Source organism: Mustelus asterias, chromosome 2 (genome assembly GCF_964213995.1).
Source record: "Mustelus asterias chromosome 2, sMusAst1.hap1.1, whole genome shotgun sequence".
Taxonomy (NCBI): domain Eukaryota; kingdom Metazoa; phylum Chordata; class Chondrichthyes; order Carcharhiniformes; family Triakidae; genus Mustelus; species Mustelus asterias.
The window spans coordinates 112,712,061-112,731,198 of NC_135802.1; the positions used below are offsets into that span (position 1 = coordinate 112,712,061).

Here is a 19,138-nt window from a genome sequence, read left to right on the forward strand (position 1 = left end):
GGCCATTTCATACAACTGCAGGAAACTGAAGAGGTGAACAATTTTCTGTACAATAAATAATGCAGTTTGTTTCAAATTAACGTTGATTAATCTGCATGAGTATCAAGATACCGATCAAACCGAACTAGCAACTCAAGATTGGGTATCCATGAGGTGCAGTGGGCCATCAACAGCAGCGGAATCGTACCCCAGCACAATCTACAACCTCATGACCAGGCATATCCCCCACTCAACCATTACCATCAATCCAGGGGATCAACTCTGGTTCAATGGAGTGCAGGAGGGCATGGCAGCATCAGGCATACCTAAAAATGTGTCAACCTGGTGAAGCTACCAAACAAGACTACTTGCATGCCGAATAGCAAAAACAGCAAGTGATAGACAGAGCTACGCGATCCCATAACCAACGGATCAGATCTAAGCTCTGCAGTCCTTCCACATCCAGTCAAGAATGATGGTGGATGGTTAAACAACTCTCAAATATCCCCATCCTCAATGATGGAGGAGCCCAGCACATCAGTGCAAAAAATAAGGCTGAAGTATTCGCAGCAATCTTCAGCCAGAAATGCCGAGTGAATGATCCATCTCGGCCTCCTCCAGTGGTCCCCAGCATCTTAGATGCCAGTCTTCAGCCAATGCGATTCACTCTACATGATATCAAGAAATGGTTGGAGGCACTGGATACTGCAAAGGCAATGGGCCCCGATAGCATTCCGGCAATAGTACTGAAGACTTGTGCTCCAGAACTTGCCACTCCCCTAGCCAAGCTCTTCCAGCATAGTTACAACACTGGACACTGGATCTACCCAACAATGTGGAAAATTGCCCAGGTATGTCCTGTGCACAAAAAGCAGGACAAATCCAACCCGGCCAATTACTGTCCAATCAGTCTACTCTCGATCATCAGTAAAGTGATGAAAGGGGTCATCAACAGTGCTATCAAGCAGCACCTGCTCAGCAATAACTTGCTCAGTGACGCCCAGTTTGTGTTTTACCAGGGTCACTCAGCTCCTGGCCTCATTACAGCCTTGGTTCAAACATGGACAAAAGAGCTGAATTCCAGAGGTGAGGTGAGAGAGTGACATCAAGGCCACATTTGACAGTGTGGCATCAAGGAGCCCTAGTGAAACTGGAATCAATGGGTGTCAGGGGGCAAACATTCCACTGGTTGGGGTCATACCTGGTACATAGGAAGATGGTTGTGGTTGTGGAGGGTCAGTCATCTCGGCTCCAGGACATCTCTGCAGGATTCCCTCAGGGTAGTGTCCTAGGCCCAACCATCTTCAGCTGCTTCATCAATGATCTCCCCACCATCATAAGGTCAGAAGTGGGGTTGTTCACTGATTATTGCATAATGTTCAGCACCACTCGCAACTCCTCAGATACTGAAGCAGTCCATGTTCAAATGCAACAAGATCTGGACAATATCTAGGCTTGGGCTGGCAAGTAACATTCGTGCCATATAAATGCCAGGCAACGACAATCACCAATAAAAAACACTCTAACCACTGCCCCTTGACATTCAATGGTATAACCATCACTGAATCCCCCACTGTCAACATCCTTGGGGTTACCATTGACCAGAAACTGAACTGGATTCACCACATAAACATAGTGGCTACAAGAGCAGGTCAGAGGCTAGGAATACTGTGGTGAGTAACTCACCTCCTGACTCCCCAGAGCCTATCCACTATCTACAAGGCACAAGTCAGGAGTGTGATGGAATACTCCCCAGTTGCCTGGATGGGTGCAGCTCCAACAACACTCAAGAAGCTTGACACCATCCAGGACAAAGCAGCCCGCTTAATTGGCACCACATCTACAAACATTCAATCCCTCCACCACCGACGCTCAGTAGCAGCAGTGTGCACTATCTACAAGATGCACTGCAGCACTTTCCAAACCCACAACCACCTCCATCTAGAAGGACGAGGGCAGCAGATACATAGGAATACCATGACCTGCAAGTTCCCCTCCAAGCCACTCACCATCCTGACTTGGAAATATATCGCCATTCCTTCACAGCCGATGGGTCAAAATCCTGGAATTCCCTTCCTAAAGGCATTGTGAGTCAAACCACAGAACATGGACTGCAGCGATTCAAGAACGCAGCTCACCACCACCTTCTCAAAGGCAACTAGGGATGGGCAATAAATGCTGGCCAGCCTGCGATGCCCATGTCCCACAAATGAAAAAATATATATATATCCCGGTGTCATAACATTTTGTATTGCTTCATGTTGAATTTGACCAGAGATGCAGGTTAAATGCTACAATTAAGGGTGGTCATATTGATAAAAATTTTTCATGATTTCCAAATACAAAATTATTTTAGTTACTGGTATACCTACAAAAATTCAAAGAACATTGACCAACCAGTTTTCTTGTAAATCACATAATAAATTAATGAACAGTAGGTCTGGAATTCTCCACTGTTCAGGCCCTGCCGACACTGCCAGAGAGGACAGAGAATTTGGCGCTCAGCCAATTCTCTGTTCACTGTGGCAGAACAGGAGAATCCCACTGGCATGAATGGCCAGCAAATCCTATCCGACATTTTAAAAGGTACAATTCAGAAGCTATTTATCATTGAAAACAGCAAAGGGTTACCTTACCCTGTTGAGCCCACAGACAGTGCCCTCAGCAGCTGGCATGAATTTTGTTTCACATCTTCGGCCAACTCTATGACACCACAGTGCTTTACAGATATCCTGAGGGATAGAAAATCAATTTGATTACAAGGATTTCTGTCAGATCAATCACTGATAGTGAGTTATCGTTTTAAATTTGTAGCTAAGGAGTAACAAATGCATTTTGGTATCAGCATTGCCAATGAACGCCAGTACTTTTGGAGCAGGGAGAAGCCAATTAAGGCCATCCATTTTTGTTGGATCAGCTCGAGCTTCCCATCTTGTCACTTTATCTGTCAGCCACTTTTCTGCTCAAATGTATCCAAAAGTCTCTAAACTCGTGTACTCAAGACTCATAGAATGGCTTCAGCATAGAAAGAGGCCATTTGGCTAGTCAAGCCCATGCTGACACTTTGTAAGAGTAATTTAGCTCGTCCCACTTCCTGCAAACTTCCACATCAACTTCAAGACAATAATAAAGACACCAGTCTAGATTTTCTGCTACTGTATAGCTTAGATCAAACATCTAGGGGGCGATTCTCCCATCCCGCTGCGCTGCTTTTGTAGATTTTTGCACTTATTTATGCTAGTGCACTCAGCAGTGCACAGATTGTGGCAGATTTTTTTTTAAACTCATGATCAAAAAAACAGTGGGATTTACTCCAGTTTTTATGCAAATTCGAAACTTAGAATTTTTTTGGGAGAATGACCTACCTATTGGTTTGCTGCAGATACACAAATGGTAGAATAAAATGTTTGCATCCAAGTTTCACTGGGGAGTTTCCTTTTAATATTGAAAGAGTAGCATCTGGTGCTGCTTTTGTTCCTAACTGCAATGTTATAAACATTCTGCCTTTGATTGACAGGTTGGATCAATTACCCAGTCGCCATGAGGTTTCAGTTCCTCTTTTCTAAGCATTTGGGATGCATTCAACCACAGAGAGAAAGAAAACAAACAAAGCTCCTTGCTATTGGGTAAGTGATCCAACCTGTCAACCAAAGCACTTCAAACGGGCCAGACACCAAATGCTAACTTTTGTAACCTAAAAAGGGGACTCCCCAGTGAAACTCAATCCCTGCAGCTGGGCCTTGTGAGAGAAAGCATGGGGTTCTCCCTGGTAAAACTGACACATCCTTTCTATAAGAGCACTTTAAAAGAGGTCAATTAATACTTGGAGCTTGTGACATTAACCACGTCCAATCCCTAGCATGGAATGGAATGCTAAAGTGATTATGAAGGCTTCCAGGTGCCAGTGGGGCATGGATATCAAAGTGACCAGGGCACTTCAAAGGTTTTAAAGGACAGAGGCAATAATGAATATCTTATCCCAGAATGGCGTCTGAAATCACCATCCCGAAAGTGAACACCATCTTCTCCAGGGCAACAAGTACTAATGCAGCCTTGAGACCAGAATCCCAGGAGAGAGTCCCTTCCACCCAGCCCGAGCCTACTCAACCTTCAGGTCCTTTGAAGGATCCTTCCTCTGCAGCCTGATAGTGGCAGAGGGGATCATGAGCACTGGATGTATCTCCCTGCCCCCCAGCTATCACCCTCCCCGCCACTCCACCAGAGTCCAAGGTTCCAGGTCAGGCTGTCACTGCCAAGGGGCAGGGCCTGACGGGGTGACTGAGGAGGGCAGGGCCTGAAGGGATGACTGAGGAGGGCAAGGCCTGAGGGGACCCCAACTCGGAGTGTCTCTGGGAGGGGGGTTGAGAGCTCTGGCTGGAGGGCGGAGGAGGGGTTGGGTCACCTTCATGGCTGCGTGATGTGGGGGGATGTGGGCGGGGGGACAGGTAACCTGTTCTTTCAGTGGTGGTGGGGGGGGGGGAAGGATGCCCCTGTGCTGAGGGGTTGGGGGTACACCCCTTGCCAGCGGGCATTGCCACATTCATTGTGGGGGATGGGGGCCTGTCTCTCAGCATGGAGATCAGGGTGCCCTTTAAAAATGACATTTTGATGTCTGCAAAGCCAGGCTGGCTGGTGTATTTTAAGCTATGCATACTTCTAAATGCTAAAGATAGGTGAAGCCCATGTGAAAGGCGCTGCTAACGCCAGCGGGAAACACTCAGGTTTCGCTGATAATACATCTGGAGCCCCAGGAACGGTGGACATCTGCACCCATCCATGGCACAATTCCTCTCACCTATATATGCCAGTCCTATACTATATGGTAACTGCAGAAGTCTTTGCAACACATGGCATCTTTAGCACCTGGCCGTGAGCGGACCCAGGTTTTTTTGTAGACAGTTTTTCCACGGTCATTGCCTGCTTAGTGTTAGTTTGGTAAATGCACCCAATTAGGAGACAATGGCAGTTGGTCATCATGGTATGCTTTCTTTCACAAGTGCCAATATTTTGATTGGGATGCTTCTGAGAAAGCATCCCATAGGACAATTAGTGAAGCATTCACAGATCTTAGTGTTGCTATCTGGTTTGGTGTTCCAGCTTAATTTGGAATACGATCTTAGTCTGCACAAATCTATTACAAACACAATATGCAGGTACCAGCAGATCGTCACAGAGTGCCCCTTCTACACTCTGAAAAGCCTGCTATCAGTCATTTGGTCTTCTTGTAAATATGTCATAAAGGGAGATACCCATTAGAAAGCTCATTAAGATTATAGAGTCAATTTTGAAAGAACAAATAATGTAATTTACACCAATGGATACAAAGGCTTAAGACATCCCAAGTACGAGCAGGACAAACTTAAGGAAGGAAAGTAAGTAATAAATGGCTGAAATATATTCACCTTGCCATTACTCTGTCCTTTCCGTAATATTGCATATACTTACCTCTGCTTGGCATCCCTGAATGAGCATTTCCTATATGCTGGATTTAGATCCGACACCCTACACACCCGAATGGAGCACATAAGACCAAGAGGAGTTTTAGAGGGACTTGATCATGATGTGAACATGGACCATTTCTATGGTTCAAAAATTGCGTTGATTTTGTGTTGATTTGGGGATTTAGGAATGGTACAGTACAGCTGTTAATTGATGTGATTGGAGCCCTACTGTAGTTAAGTCAGAAAACCTGACTTCGCAGCACCATCAATAGGTGAAATATTAATGGCTGTTAGGGTCACCCAATATTTTTAACACAGAATAAGTAAGAGAAGCTGCGACATGAAGTGTCATGCATTATAAAAATTATTGATTTATAGTAACTGAATAACCTTTTCTCTTACACAGTATTCTACTACATTTTGCCAGTGAGATGAAACACTACATGAAAACCATAAATAATTTTCCTTAATTATTATATATTCTTTTATCAACATATCTGACTCATCTTTTACGTTGGTTAAAGCTCAGGTTACACAAGGAAATGGCAGGCAATGAGTAACAGATTAGTGACAAATATGTGGGGTTATGAACTTTTTGCAGCAGTGGGGAGGTTGGTGGATGTGCTTTTGATTAATAAGCATTTAGTTGATCAGATATCTGACTGGCAACTTAACAGAATAGGCTTCATTTCAGCCAACCATTGGACAATCTGTTGCTAGATACTTTCAGGTGTGGATGGGCCAACAGCATTGCTTGTCCAATGATATCATCCAGAGGCACAAATCCCTTTCACATTCATGCTTCATTCTGTTACTCGATGGATGAACTGTCAACATGACTCAGACTGGCGCGTGGACATTTCATGCAGCAATGAGGACTGAGGGATTTTGAGAGATATGCATGACATTGGCTTCCAGTTTCTAGCAGCCTGCACCTCTTAATGGGAGGTGAACTGTTTATTGTGGAACACAACTGAAAGCTGCTTGTGTACAGCAAGGCAAAAAGTGTTGACTGAAGAAACACTCCGATTTTCTAACAATGCCCTGGGAGCTTAAGTAGAGAATTGGGAAGGAAAGATATCTTGTTTCTAGATGTCACACAGCGATGGAGAGATTGTCAGAGGTAGCAGAGAGTGTATATACCAGAAGTTTAGACCTTCTGACCCATATGGAGTGTAAAAAAGAGGTGAATGGCTATACACAGACTACGTTAAAGTCCAACAGGTTTATTTGGCAGCACTAGCTTTCGGAGCCTCAAGCTCCTTCTTCAGGTGAGTGAGGACTTGTGTTCACAAACAGGGCATATAAACAGGGCGTTGAACACAAGTCCTCACTCACCTGAAGGAGAAGCTTGAGGCTCCGAAAGCTAGTGCTGCCAAATAAACCTGTTGGACTTTAACCTGGTGTTGAGACTTCTTACTGTGTCTACCCCAGTCCAATGCTGGCATCTCCACATCATATACACAGACTACCAGACCTATTCATTATTGCTGTCCTTTATCAGTCTCCTCTAGCAGTATCAGTGAAAAGATTGGCACCACCCACTTCACATTCGTCTCATCCAATCCTTCGGTGGCCCTACTTCTACTGCTGTTTGCATACTCTGCCAGTGCTTTCTTAAGCAATGCCTTTTCTTGCACATAATTGATACTTCTTCATAACATCAAGCTTTCATAGAATCACGTACAGATCTTCAGATCTCTTCAATTTACAACACACACCAACACAATCACCATTTCTTTGGCAGAACAAACTAGCACATAATTCCAGACAGAACACCTGCACCGGAGGAGGTTCTCCTCTATTTTCCTATACTGTCTGCTGCTAAAAAGGCTTCTATGGATATCCTGGGCAGAGAGAGTAGGTATTTTTGTACAGAACAAGGCAAGCGGATTCATGCCATAGGACATTGGCTCTGCAATCATCAATCATTATCAGTTAACTATCCACCTCTGTCAATTAACTGGTGTTCCATTGAGAAACACCCGTTTTGCAATAAAATACGATTGCCTCCAGGTACTAACCACTTTCTCTATTCTCTCTTTCCAGATCCTGAAGAAGCCCAGGGACCAATGTCATAAGTGGAGAAGAAGGAAGAATTTGCAAGTGAAGATGCACCATCACACACACTTCTCTTGCAAGCACCAATTCAGAAATTGGCATCGTTTTAGAACTTGACTGAGAGTGGTCAGAATTGAATGAGGCAGAACATCGAACCTAAAATGTTGCTAGCTTCTAGCTGACCTATGCATCAATTTACCCAATGCTTAGTGAACATAAGTGCAGGTTCCCTGTAGGCTAAAAGGGATTGCCCATATGTATCCTATAACTCTGAAATGGAGAGACTCCAGGGGATTGAAATTGGCATGCATTCCACCCATTTGTTGGGTATAAAACAACTTCAATGTTGACAAACTTCACAGTGGAAACTTCATAGCCTGCATCTCAATCTGCACATGCATTAAGGCCAATCCTAAACTCTCAGACACATTTTCCAAGCATTCCTGGTTGATGGTGAGCAGAGTAGGAGCTGGATTTGTTTAACATTCTTTATCTGATCCTGTACCTGCCAACAAAAGGCAACTTTATTCATTTTTTAACAAATTCAGAAGACAGTGCTGTGAAGCTGCGGCATTTTTTTGTCAAAAAGTATCTTGAAGGATTTAGTTGTTTCATAGTTATTTTGAAACGGATTAGATTTTCGACCTCATTCAGGATTGCTTATGGGTTTTGCCTTTCCTGCTGGCTATTTTCATAAGTCCTTAGTGGCATTCTCCAGACAGTTTTCTAACCATATTTCATGTGTGTGTGTCTTCGATCTCTTCAATTCTTATTTGTGTTGCTGTTTTATTTTGGGTCAGTTAGTAAAAATGTCACAGTGAAATGTGATGGCAGAAATGTAACAAGCAGAGTGTGTAAAGTAGATGTAACATACAATTTAGATACATATTCTCAAGGAAACTTGATGCTACAGATTTCAACATGCATTAAGTTTCTGTGAATTCAGAAGCCATCAATTCAGGAAAATAGTGAAAATTTACTGTTTGAACAATGTTTAATTTTAAACAAGCGGTAACAATAATTTCAGGCTGGTTTGATTTTTTTTCTAATAATCCTTACTGATTCATTCTGGATTACATACTAAATCTTGCGCATCCAGCGGGTGATTAACAGAAAAGAAAGCAAAGCTTAATTCAGCTCAATGCCAACAATACAATTAAAATTCAAGAGCGTTTTCTTGCCTTTTTAAAATCTAGCCTGCAGAGTTTGGCCTTCTCCCCAAATTGCCACTTGCATTGTGTGTCGGCATCATAGAGTTCTCCTGGCAGCTTGTCCGGGTATCTGTACTCCTTTGCTGGCTTTGGTTCATCAACAAGACAAGTTGCCTGGGAAGTGCTGCGTACAAGTGGTTTAAAAAGGTTAAATGCAATATTTACAAAACACTAAAACTCTAACATTTTACCAGGAAAATCTTATTTTTGGAAGGGTAAACTGCACGACACTAAACATGAGATCATCTTGCTTTGTGAAGCACAGAAATAATGTTTAAAGAACCCATCGTTACAGTTTTAATTTCTCTATTCCCAAAATACTAAATTGTGCACAATATTTTAACTCATTAGAAAATTCACAATAACAGCAATCTTATGATATTACTATCTTTTAAATGGGCTGAGACTAAATTCAGCTGTATTTTAATTCTCTCCATTCCAAAAATTAAGCTAAATATCATGTTAGCAAGCAATCAACTGGGATATTTTTGCCTCTATTTGAAAGGCATCCATGTCATCTGCAACATTATATTCTGTACGACAAATGTGATAAAATATTGCAGCTCGGGACAACTGTAAGGTGGGCCTGGAAAATCTATTTTAAGACATCTTCATTGTATAACTATGCTGCACCTCAATGTAAGCACCAGAAGTGAGTGCAAGTGAGAGAGAGAGAGTGTGAGTGTGAGTGAGAGAGAGATCCACATGTGGATCTCATTCTGAGACAATTAGATATTGCCATTGATAAAAATCAAATTATGCCAGATATTTTACAATCGGCACATAGGATTAGAACAAATTTTGGACCCCAACTTAATAGATTATTCACGAAAACGTGCTCTTCACTTAGAATGCCCTACAATTTGTAATTGTAAACTAATGAAGATTAAATACATTGTTCAGCATATCACAAATCTGGTGAAATAGTTACACCCTTCATATGGAGATAATCCATCTGATAAATATGTGAACATGTGTCAAACAGGTTATTTGAATGGACAAGGTGGGGTTTTGTTTTGGACCCAAGATTCTTTTCATCTATGCTACCTTTTCATCATTAAACATGGGAATAACATACCTATAAGTATCGGGTTGAAGTTAAGTGGACATTCTTGGCACTATTTGGAAACTCATTAATTTAATCAGGAGACCCACTTCAACTATTAAAGGGACAAATTGCTCAGTTTTGTTAGTGGTAAGCATATAATAATTGAAGTGTATTAATAACAGATTTTTGAGTGTTTTGGTTATAGATTTGCATTTAATGACATGTATTTATATATCAAAAATTGCTAGAAAAGGAGGGGGGTGGAAACTGGCAACTCATTTCAGTGTTGAATGTGGACTATAAAATTCTGTCCAAGGTGATCGCCAATCGGGTCAGGTCTGCTCTGGAGTCGGGGATCCACCCTGACCAGACATGCACTGTACCCGGCAGGAAGATCTCTGATAGGCAATCGTGTCCCTGAATAGCACGAGGCTATGTCCAGACAGGGATGTGGTCACCTACCCTACCAGCCTAGACCAGGAGAAGGCCTTTGACAGAATATCGCACACCTACATGATGGATGTGCTCTCCAAAATAGGGTTTGGGGAGAGAATCCTCAATTGGATTCAACTACTCTACGCAAACATCAGTATCTTAGTGGTTATGACTCTCATCTTGGAATCAGAATGTTTTGGTTCACATTCCAAAGAACACAAACTCCAGGGTAATAATGAGGGAGTGCTGTACTGGTGGAGGTGCCATATTTTAGATAAGATATTAAACTGATGTCTGTTCTTTCAGGTGGGCATAAAATATCCCATTGCATTATTTTTAAGGGAGGGGTGTTATCTCCAGAGTCTTGGCCTATAATTATCCTTCAACCAACATCATTAAAAAATAAACAAGTTTGCACATTGCTGTTTGTGACAGTTTGCTATGTGCAGATTTGATGCGGTGTTCCCTACCTTAACACAGTGACTGCACTTCAAATGTACTTCATTGGTCATAAAGTGCTTTACTAATTCCTGAGGTGGTGAAAGATGCTATATTATTTTTCTTCTCCCCTCCTGCCCCCACCCCACTTCTGGCCTCTACATGTTTAAAAAACGGTACATCTCCAATTTCTTCCAGATCTAAAAATAGGTCATTGACCTGAAGTGTTAATTTGCTTTCTCTCTTCACAGATGCTGACTGGCTAAATATTTCCACATTTTCTGTTTTTTATTCTACATTCTAAAGATATGATTTAAAAACCTTTCAGAAAAATTGCTTCTGAATCACTGACCAGTATTCATACTAGTATCAAGTCCCACATAAATGCTTTTTTACACATAAATAGTGAGACTGTCTTATTCAGCATGTACAGACAGAGAGCACAAGGTGGAGAGAGGGTTCTTGTTTTGAATAATGCATAAATAGGCCATAAGCAAATCCTGTTCAACATGTGGCAACCTCCAGAGATAGTGGGTGCTTGGGTTGGTAAGTGTACATCAAGCCTGCAGTGTAATTACTACTATTTTGTTACACAGAGCACTTACTTTTTCACATAAATAAGTTTTACTCCAAAACTAAAGCGGACTTGTAACTAAGGTTTACATTTTAAATGGTGGCTATTTATGTCAACATGTCTCCAATTACTTCATACATAATGGGTAACGTTCTGACTTTGGCTCTCAGATAGGATCCTTGGCAGTCAGGAGTCTCAAGGTTTCCTGCGACAGTTCAAGATGAGACAATTACCACCATCTACGAATTACTGCAATTCTACACATGGACTGAATTAACTCAGGCTAATTCTTTGTCAAATACAAGGGTCTAGACATATTGTTTAAATGTATCAAGACATACAATAAGCCAAATTAAGTACCTCAGAAACTTATACAGATATTGACGACTGCAGGCTGACCATGAGAAGACCCCATTGTGGCCTGCAAGTGTTGGTGACATGATATTGCCCTCTGACTTCTTGCACACATTCCCTTCTCCATCATGAATCATACCAAAACTAGAGGGAAATTGGAAAGTTTAGTTCACGTAGAGAACATTTATTTTTCCAAAACCTTTGACATTCAGATACCCATAGTATATGTAACAGGTAAGAATACAAAGAACATGGGATAACTCTCTAAACACCAGAGGAAACATTTTCTGCAAAGAAGAAAATATATTAATTAGGAAATAAAAATGCTCAGTCGAAGGTTAAGTTTTACTCAATTTTAGACGAGAGGATATAAATGTTCAATTTCTAAAGGCATTTTAAGTTGTGTACTTTGTAAAGTATCAGATTTTATTTTGTTCCTTCAAATTAAAATACAAACACAAATTTAGCTCCAAAACAAAACAGTATAAACACCCAGTTATAACTATAGTGAATTGAAAATAATGGAGCCACATAACTATAATTAAATCATATCATCAAATCATGAATAGTTTATTTCAGACAAAATACAAATTAAAATAGATTTCTATGCTCATGCCCTATAAAACATATGGTACAAATTTGAAGAAACAGTGAACAATGCTGACTCCGCACAGTTAGATACATTAAAAATACTTACATTTACTAAAGATGAAGCAGATTTTCAGTTTCAGATGATGAGGTATAACTTAGGCTAGAGTTTTAGTGCATAATGCACTTCAACAAAATGACGCCATTTTGCTACTGCCCAAAATTAACATACTTTTTTGGGGGCATTTATTCTCTTGCCTTTTCTTGGATCTCACAAGAAAAAAAATCATTATGTATTATAGAGCTGAAAAGGGAAATCTCTGAACAGAAATAAGTTATCAAGCTGTTTTCTTTAAAAACATATTTTCAACCAGAACACTTAACCAGTGGATTGGAGTTTTCTAAATGAATGTTGACATGTTATGCAATTCTGTTCACTTTGTCATAATTTATTTTGGTGAATTAATAAATTTGCTTTTTTTTCCTCTTCAGGTTTTTAAAAATCTTTCCTAAAAGGAAAGGTTTTTTTTTAAAGCAATCTTGGCAAAGAATGTGAAAACAACAATTTTACTCTATGTACAAGATTCATTTGCAAGAGGCTATGTCCTTTTAGGTTTCCCAACAGCCCTTAATGATGAGTGGACTCTATGCATGCTATAACTACCATGGTTGACTCATAGCTGGTCAAGGGCATGGACCTGAATGGGGGGCACTATGCTCTAGCATAAGTGATGAGTAGTTGCAAAGTTCCTATTAATGTTACAAAATCATTATTCTGTCCAGAAATAATGACCTGCCTGCTTCTCGGAGCCACTCTTACAGAGATACAGCAGAAACATAGAAACAGGTTGTTTGCTGCACCTCCTACAAAGCAGGTCATGCTCCAAGGAAAATCCAGGCTTCGGACTCCATAATTACTTTGTGGCAGATAAACGAATAAATTTGAAGAATTAGTTGCCAATAAAATAGACAACACAGTAAACGTACACCATGGTGCAGTAATGAGCCATAAAGACCAGTAAGTCCAAAATTCTTTCACTGATATGTTGTCCTCAGTGCATCCGACAAGGGAGCGGGGAAAAACCTCAATCAGGAGTTTTGCTCCGTGTAGTCATTCTTGCTGCAAAGTGGGTATGTGGAAATGCAAAGGCAGGCGAGGATTGGGCTTGGCAGTGATTCTTTGCAAAGTAAATGGCTATATCTCAGGCACCGAAACCCAACAAGAATCTGAACTACGGGAGAGGAGAAAGGGAAAGAAAATGCATTGGTGGTCATCTTCCAAGATTCTATAGACTTTGGAACAGTTTCTACAGATTGGAGGGTAGCTAATGTAACCCCACTATTTAAAAAGGGAGGTAGAAAGAAAGCAGGGAATTATAGACCCATCAGCCTGACGTCGGTAGTGGGGAAAATGCTGGAGTCCATTATAAAATGTTTAATCGCAGAATTCTTGGTAAAGTGTGGTAGAATCGGACAGAGTCAGTGTGGATTTATGAAAGAGAAATCATGTTTGACAAATCTACTGGAATTCTTCGACGATGTAACAAGTAGAGTTGATGATGGGGAGCCAGTGGATGTGATTTATTTGGATTTTCAGAAGGTTTTCGACAAGGTCCCACATAAGAGGTTGGTGTGTAAAATTAAAGCACATGGAATTAGGGGTGCTGTACTGAGATAGATAGAAAACTAGTTGATAGACAGGAAACAAAAATAAGGAATAAATGGTCTTTTTCCAAGCGTTAGGCAGTGACTAGTGGGGTATCGCAGGGATCGATGCTGGGACCCCCGCTATTCACTCTATATATTAATGATTTAGATGAGGGAACTAAAGGTAATATCTCCAGATTTGCAGATGACACAAAGCTGGGTGTGAAGGTAAGCTGTGAGGAGGATGCAGAGATGCTTCAATGTGATTTGGACAAGTTGAGTGAGTGGGCAAACACATGGCAGATGCAGTATAATGTAGATAGATGTAGACCATTTTGGTAGCGAAAACATGAAGGCAGATTATTATCTGCATAGCTATAGATTGAGAGGGGGGAATATGCAATGAGATCTGGGTGTCCTCGTACACCAGTTGCTGAAAGTAAGTGTGCAGGTGCAGCAGGCGATGAAGAAGGCAAGTGATATTTTGGCCTTCATAGCAAGAGGATTCAAGTACAGGAACAGGGAAGTCATGCTATAGTTATACAGGGCCTTGATGAGACCATATAGAAACATAAAAACATAGATACTAGAAGCAGGAATAGGCCATTCGGCCCTTCAAGCCTGCTCCGCCATTCATTTTGATCATGGCTGATCATCGAATTCAATATCCTGATCCCCCCTTTCCTCCATATCCCTTGATCCCTTTAGTCCCAAGAACTATATCTAATTTCCTCTTGAAATCACACGTTTTGGTTTCATCTACATTCTGAGGTAGTGAATTCCACATATTCACCACCTTCTGGGTGAAGGAATTTCTCCTCACCTCAGTCCTAAAAGATTTACCCCTTATCCTCAAACTATGACCCCTAGTTTTGAACTCCTCCACCATTGGGAACATTCGTTCTGAATCCACCCTGTTAGAATTTTACAAGTTTCTTAACCATCGTTAGCAAACATCCCTCAGCTGGCTCAGCATCAGTAGTGATCACATCTAGTGAAGTTCTCTGCTTCATAGCCAGTCTGTCGCATCAATGCCAAAGAACTGATCAACAAGTACAGAATGGAGAGCAGCTTTAAACTTGGTCGCTGCACCTGTGTTGGCATCCCCAGCACGTGCTGAATATCTCTGGCGCTGGTCCCGGTAACCCCAGTATCAACTTGGCAGATTCGTCAAGACCAGGTTGGCACAGTGTTTTCTTTTCCCCTTAAACGTTGACCTTGACAAATCCACACCTTTACTTTGGGGTCACTGCCAGCTTTGTAAGATGGGAGATGCCAGATCCAAACCAGTAAAGGGTAAAAAGGGGAAGAGACACCAAGCCAACAGAGGCCATCAATACCAAACTGAGATCTTTTTTAAAAAATGGCCTTGAAAAGGTGATGCAGCTAAAAATATTGCAAATACAATAATCCTCCTGATTAACTCACTCCTCTTGCATTTGGGGAAGCGTCTAAGTCACACAAGTTTCTACATACAAAATAGGCTGGATCCCTCCTCAAAGCTCTACCTCTAAGACACTTCATTGGTTTGGTTCTTTAACCAAGCTATTGGTCACTTGTCTTAATTCATCCAGAATTTGAGCTCGGTGTCAAATTTTATTTGATTACTTTCCTATAAAGTGCCTTGGGATGTTTCACTGTGTGCTACATAAATGCAAGTGGCTGTGGTGTCACGCACTGCTGGTGAGGGTGCTCGAGTCAGGTATGCATTCATGGGAGGTTCTCCAAGGCGGCCTTCACGACACACGACAGCGCAGAGTCGCTGAGCAGAAACTGATAGCCAAGTTCCGCACACATGAGGACGGCCTAAACCGGGATGTTGGATTTATGTCACATTATCAGTAACCCCCACAGCTTGCCTCCTGGGCTTGCAGAATCTCACTAGCTGTTCTGTCTGGAGACAATACACATCTCTTTAACCTGTGTTTAATGCTCCCTCCACCCACATTGTCTGTACCTTTAAGACCTGGCTGGCTGTAGGGATTCGCATTCTAATCAGTATTCTGTAACTTGATGTTGTGTCTCTGTGCACTGTTTGAGAGCACATTTCCACTCCATCTGACGAAGGAGCAGCGCTCCGAAAGCTTATGGTATTTGCTACCAAATAAACCTGTTGGACTTTAACCTGGTGTTGTGAGACTTCTTACTGTGTTCATGGGAGGAGGCAGAGGAAGCAGGTGGCACAGAGAGGGAGGCTGGTCAGGATAGGGTGGGAATGGGAAGGCCGGAGAATTGTGTCAGGTTGAAAACAAAAATGGTCGTGCTGAGAAGGAGAGGAGATGTGTGGCCTTGTGTTCCATTACAGAGAGCCAATCAGTCAAGGACAAAACTGGGGCCAATCCTTACTCACATTTTTACATTTATTTACAGAGTTACTCATTGCAAGCAGACATCTGCGAAACCAGCAACTACAGTTTTAGTCCCCAACCAAAAGAGAAAATGCTGGAAAATCTCAGCAGGTCTGGCAGCATCTTTAAGGAGAGAAAAGAGCTGATGTTTCGAGCCGAGATGACCCTTTGTCAAAACTAAAAGGCATAGAACATGGGAGATATTTATACTGTAGGGTGAGGGAATGAAAGATGAGTCATAGCCACAGAAACCAGAGGAAAAGACTGCTAATGGCGGTCCATAGAGAGAATAAAGGGTGTGAATGGCCAAACGGCAGAGAGAGGGGGGGGGGGGGAGAGGGGTAAAATTAGAAAAAGAGGGGGGAAGGGAAAGCAAAGGGGGAGAAAAGGTAAGGAAAGGGGGGATCAAGTGGGGGGGCAAGAAAAATGAAGAAAGACAATAAAGAAATAAAAGATAGAGAACAGTAAAATTTAAATAAAATGAAAACAAAGGGGTTGAGGTGAGGTACAGCTAATCATCTGAAGTTGTTGAATTCGATGTTGAGGCTGGAAGGCTGTAAAGTGCCTAGCTGGAAGATGAGATGCTGTTCCTCCAGTTTGGGTTGAGCTTCACTGGAACATTGCAGCAAGCCAAGGACACACATGTGGACATGGGAGCAGGATCATGTGTTAAAATGGCAAGCAACGGGAAGGTCAGGGTCCTGATTATGCGCAGACTGAAGGTGCTCAGCAAAGCGATCACCCAGTCTACGCTTGGTCTCTCTGATATAGAGGAGACCACATTGGGAGCAGCGAATGCAATACACCAACTTGAAAAAGGTGCAAGTGAAACGCTGCTTAACCTGGAATGAGTGTTTTGGACCTTGGATGGTGAGCATAGAAGAGGTAAAGGGGCAGGTGTTACACCTTCTGCGATTGCATAGGAAGGTGCCATGAGTGACGGGAGAGGTGTTGGGTATGGTGGAGGAGTGGACTAGGTTATCCCGGAGGGAACGGTCTCTGTGGAATGCTGACAGGAGTGAAAGTGAGATGTTTTTGGTGGTGGCATCACGCTGGAGGTGGCGAAAGTGGCGGAGGATTATGCTTTGCATGCGGAGACTGGTGGGGTGAAATGTGAGAACAAGGGAGACTCTATCCTTGTTCTGGGAGGGAGGGGAGGGGGTGAGGGTCATGGCGCAGGACATGGACCACATGCTGTTGAGGTCCCTGTCGGCAACTGTGGATGGGAATCCACGGTTGAGGAAAAAGGAGCACATATTAGAAGCACCAACAGAACAAATGCGATGGAGGTGAAGGAGCTGAAAGGAATGGAGTCCTTACAGGATGTAGGGTGCAAAGAGCTGCAGTCCAGATAGCTGTGGGAGTCAGTGGGCTTGTAATGGATATTGGTTGATAGTCTATTGCTGGAAATGGAGACAGAAAGGTCAAGGAAAGGAAGGGAAGTGTCTGAGGGCGATGGAGGGGTGGAAACTGGAAGCGAAGTTGATGAATTTTTTGAGGTATAGACGAGAGCATAAAGCGGCACCAAAATAGTCATTGATGTACTGGGAAAGGAGTTGTGGGAGGGGACCTGGGTTTGCCTGAACCAAGGAATGTTCCACATACCCCCAAAAAAACCAAGCGTAGCTAGGACCCATGTGGGTACCCATTGCTATTCCTTTGATTTGGAGAAAGTGGGATGAGTTAACGGAGAAGTTGTTGAGAGATAGAACAAGTTCAGCCAGGCGGAGGAGAGTGGTGGTGGATGGGAATTGTTCAGGCCTCTTTTCAAGAAAGAAGCGAAGAGTTCTCAGGCCATCCTGGTGTGGGATGGAGGTGTAGAGAGATTGCACATCCATGGCGAATAGGAGGCGGTTGGGGCCTGCGAACTGGAAGCTGCCAATATGACGCAGGGCATCAGAGGAATCCCGGACATAGGTGGGGAAGGAATGGACCAGTAAGTGAAGATGGAGTCAAGAGAAGAGGAAATAAGTTCAGTGGGGCAGGAGCATGTGGACACAACGGGCCTACCAGGACAGTCCTTTTTGTGAATTTTGGGAAGTAGGTAGAAGCGGGCTGTCCGGGGTTGGGAGACTATGAAGTTGGAAGCTGTGGGGAAAGGCATCCGGAGGAAATGAGGTCAGTGACGGTGTTGGAGATAATGGCTTGATGTTCAGTGGTGTGGTCATGGTCACAGTTTTAGTCTGTCTCTATTTATATCTCCTTCTCTCCAAGCAGACAATGGTCACAGACCCTTTGGAAGCGGACATAACTATTAACAAAAAACAGAAACCTTAAAGGAAACTTATCAAAATAAAGGTGATATTTCCCGGGATGATGATGTATTCCAGTTGTCTTGGTGGCCACTAGTTGGAGAAGGCCTCAGGCATACCCTCGAACATTGCATGTTCCCTCTCCCAGGTACACTCTGTATGGACAGTCAGTCTGCTTCTTGGGCCTGTTCTTGGCCATGTTGGCAATGCCCAGGAGCAGCCCCACGAGGAGGTCCTCCGATTTGCTTGCTTCCCTCCGTACCGGGTGCCCAAAGATCGAGAGATCAGAACTGAAGCGCAGCTAAATTTTGAGGGGAAACTCTCTCAGATAATGAAAGAGGGCCGACAACCTCAAACATTCCACACAAATCCCTCTTCCCGCCTCTCCCCCCGCCACAGAAACTACAGGAGGCCCAAGAGGCAAATCAACAACACACTTTAATCTGGAATAGTGTGTGCAGTTTTGGTCTCCTTGCCTAAGGAAGGATCGTTTTGCTTTGGAGGGAGTGCAGTGAAGGTTCACCAGACTGATTCCTGGGATAGTGACACTGATATATGAGGAGAGATTGAGTTGGTTAGGATTATCTTTGCTGGAGTTCAGAAGAATGAAAGATCTCATTAAAACCTATAAAATTCTAACAGGACTAGACAGGGTAGATGCAAGAGGGATGGTCCTGATAGTAGGGGAGTCCAGAACCAGGGGTCACAGTCGAAGGATACGGGATAAACCATTTAGGACTGAGATAGGAAAAATTTATTCAC

The 19,138-nt window shown here is 42.7% G+C and overlaps 1 protein-coding gene across 1 annotated transcript in view; it reads right to left on the reverse strand.

The window, feature by feature from the left end:
• LOC144480979 (A disintegrin and metalloproteinase with thrombospondin motifs 16-like) overlaps positions 1-19,138 on the reverse strand; it is a 235,139-nt gene that overhangs the window by 106,953 nt on the left and 109,048 nt on the right. Inside the window, exons 8-10 of the mRNA XM_078200606.1 lie at positions 11,548-11,685; positions 8,663-8,816; positions 2,616-2,711 (exon numbers count right to left, since the gene is read on the reverse strand). Coding sequence (XP_078056732.1) covers positions 2,616-2,711; positions 8,663-8,816; positions 11,548-11,685 — 388 coding nt within the window. The remainder of the gene's footprint in view (positions 1-2,615; positions 2,712-8,662; positions 8,817-11,547; positions 11,686-19,138) is intronic.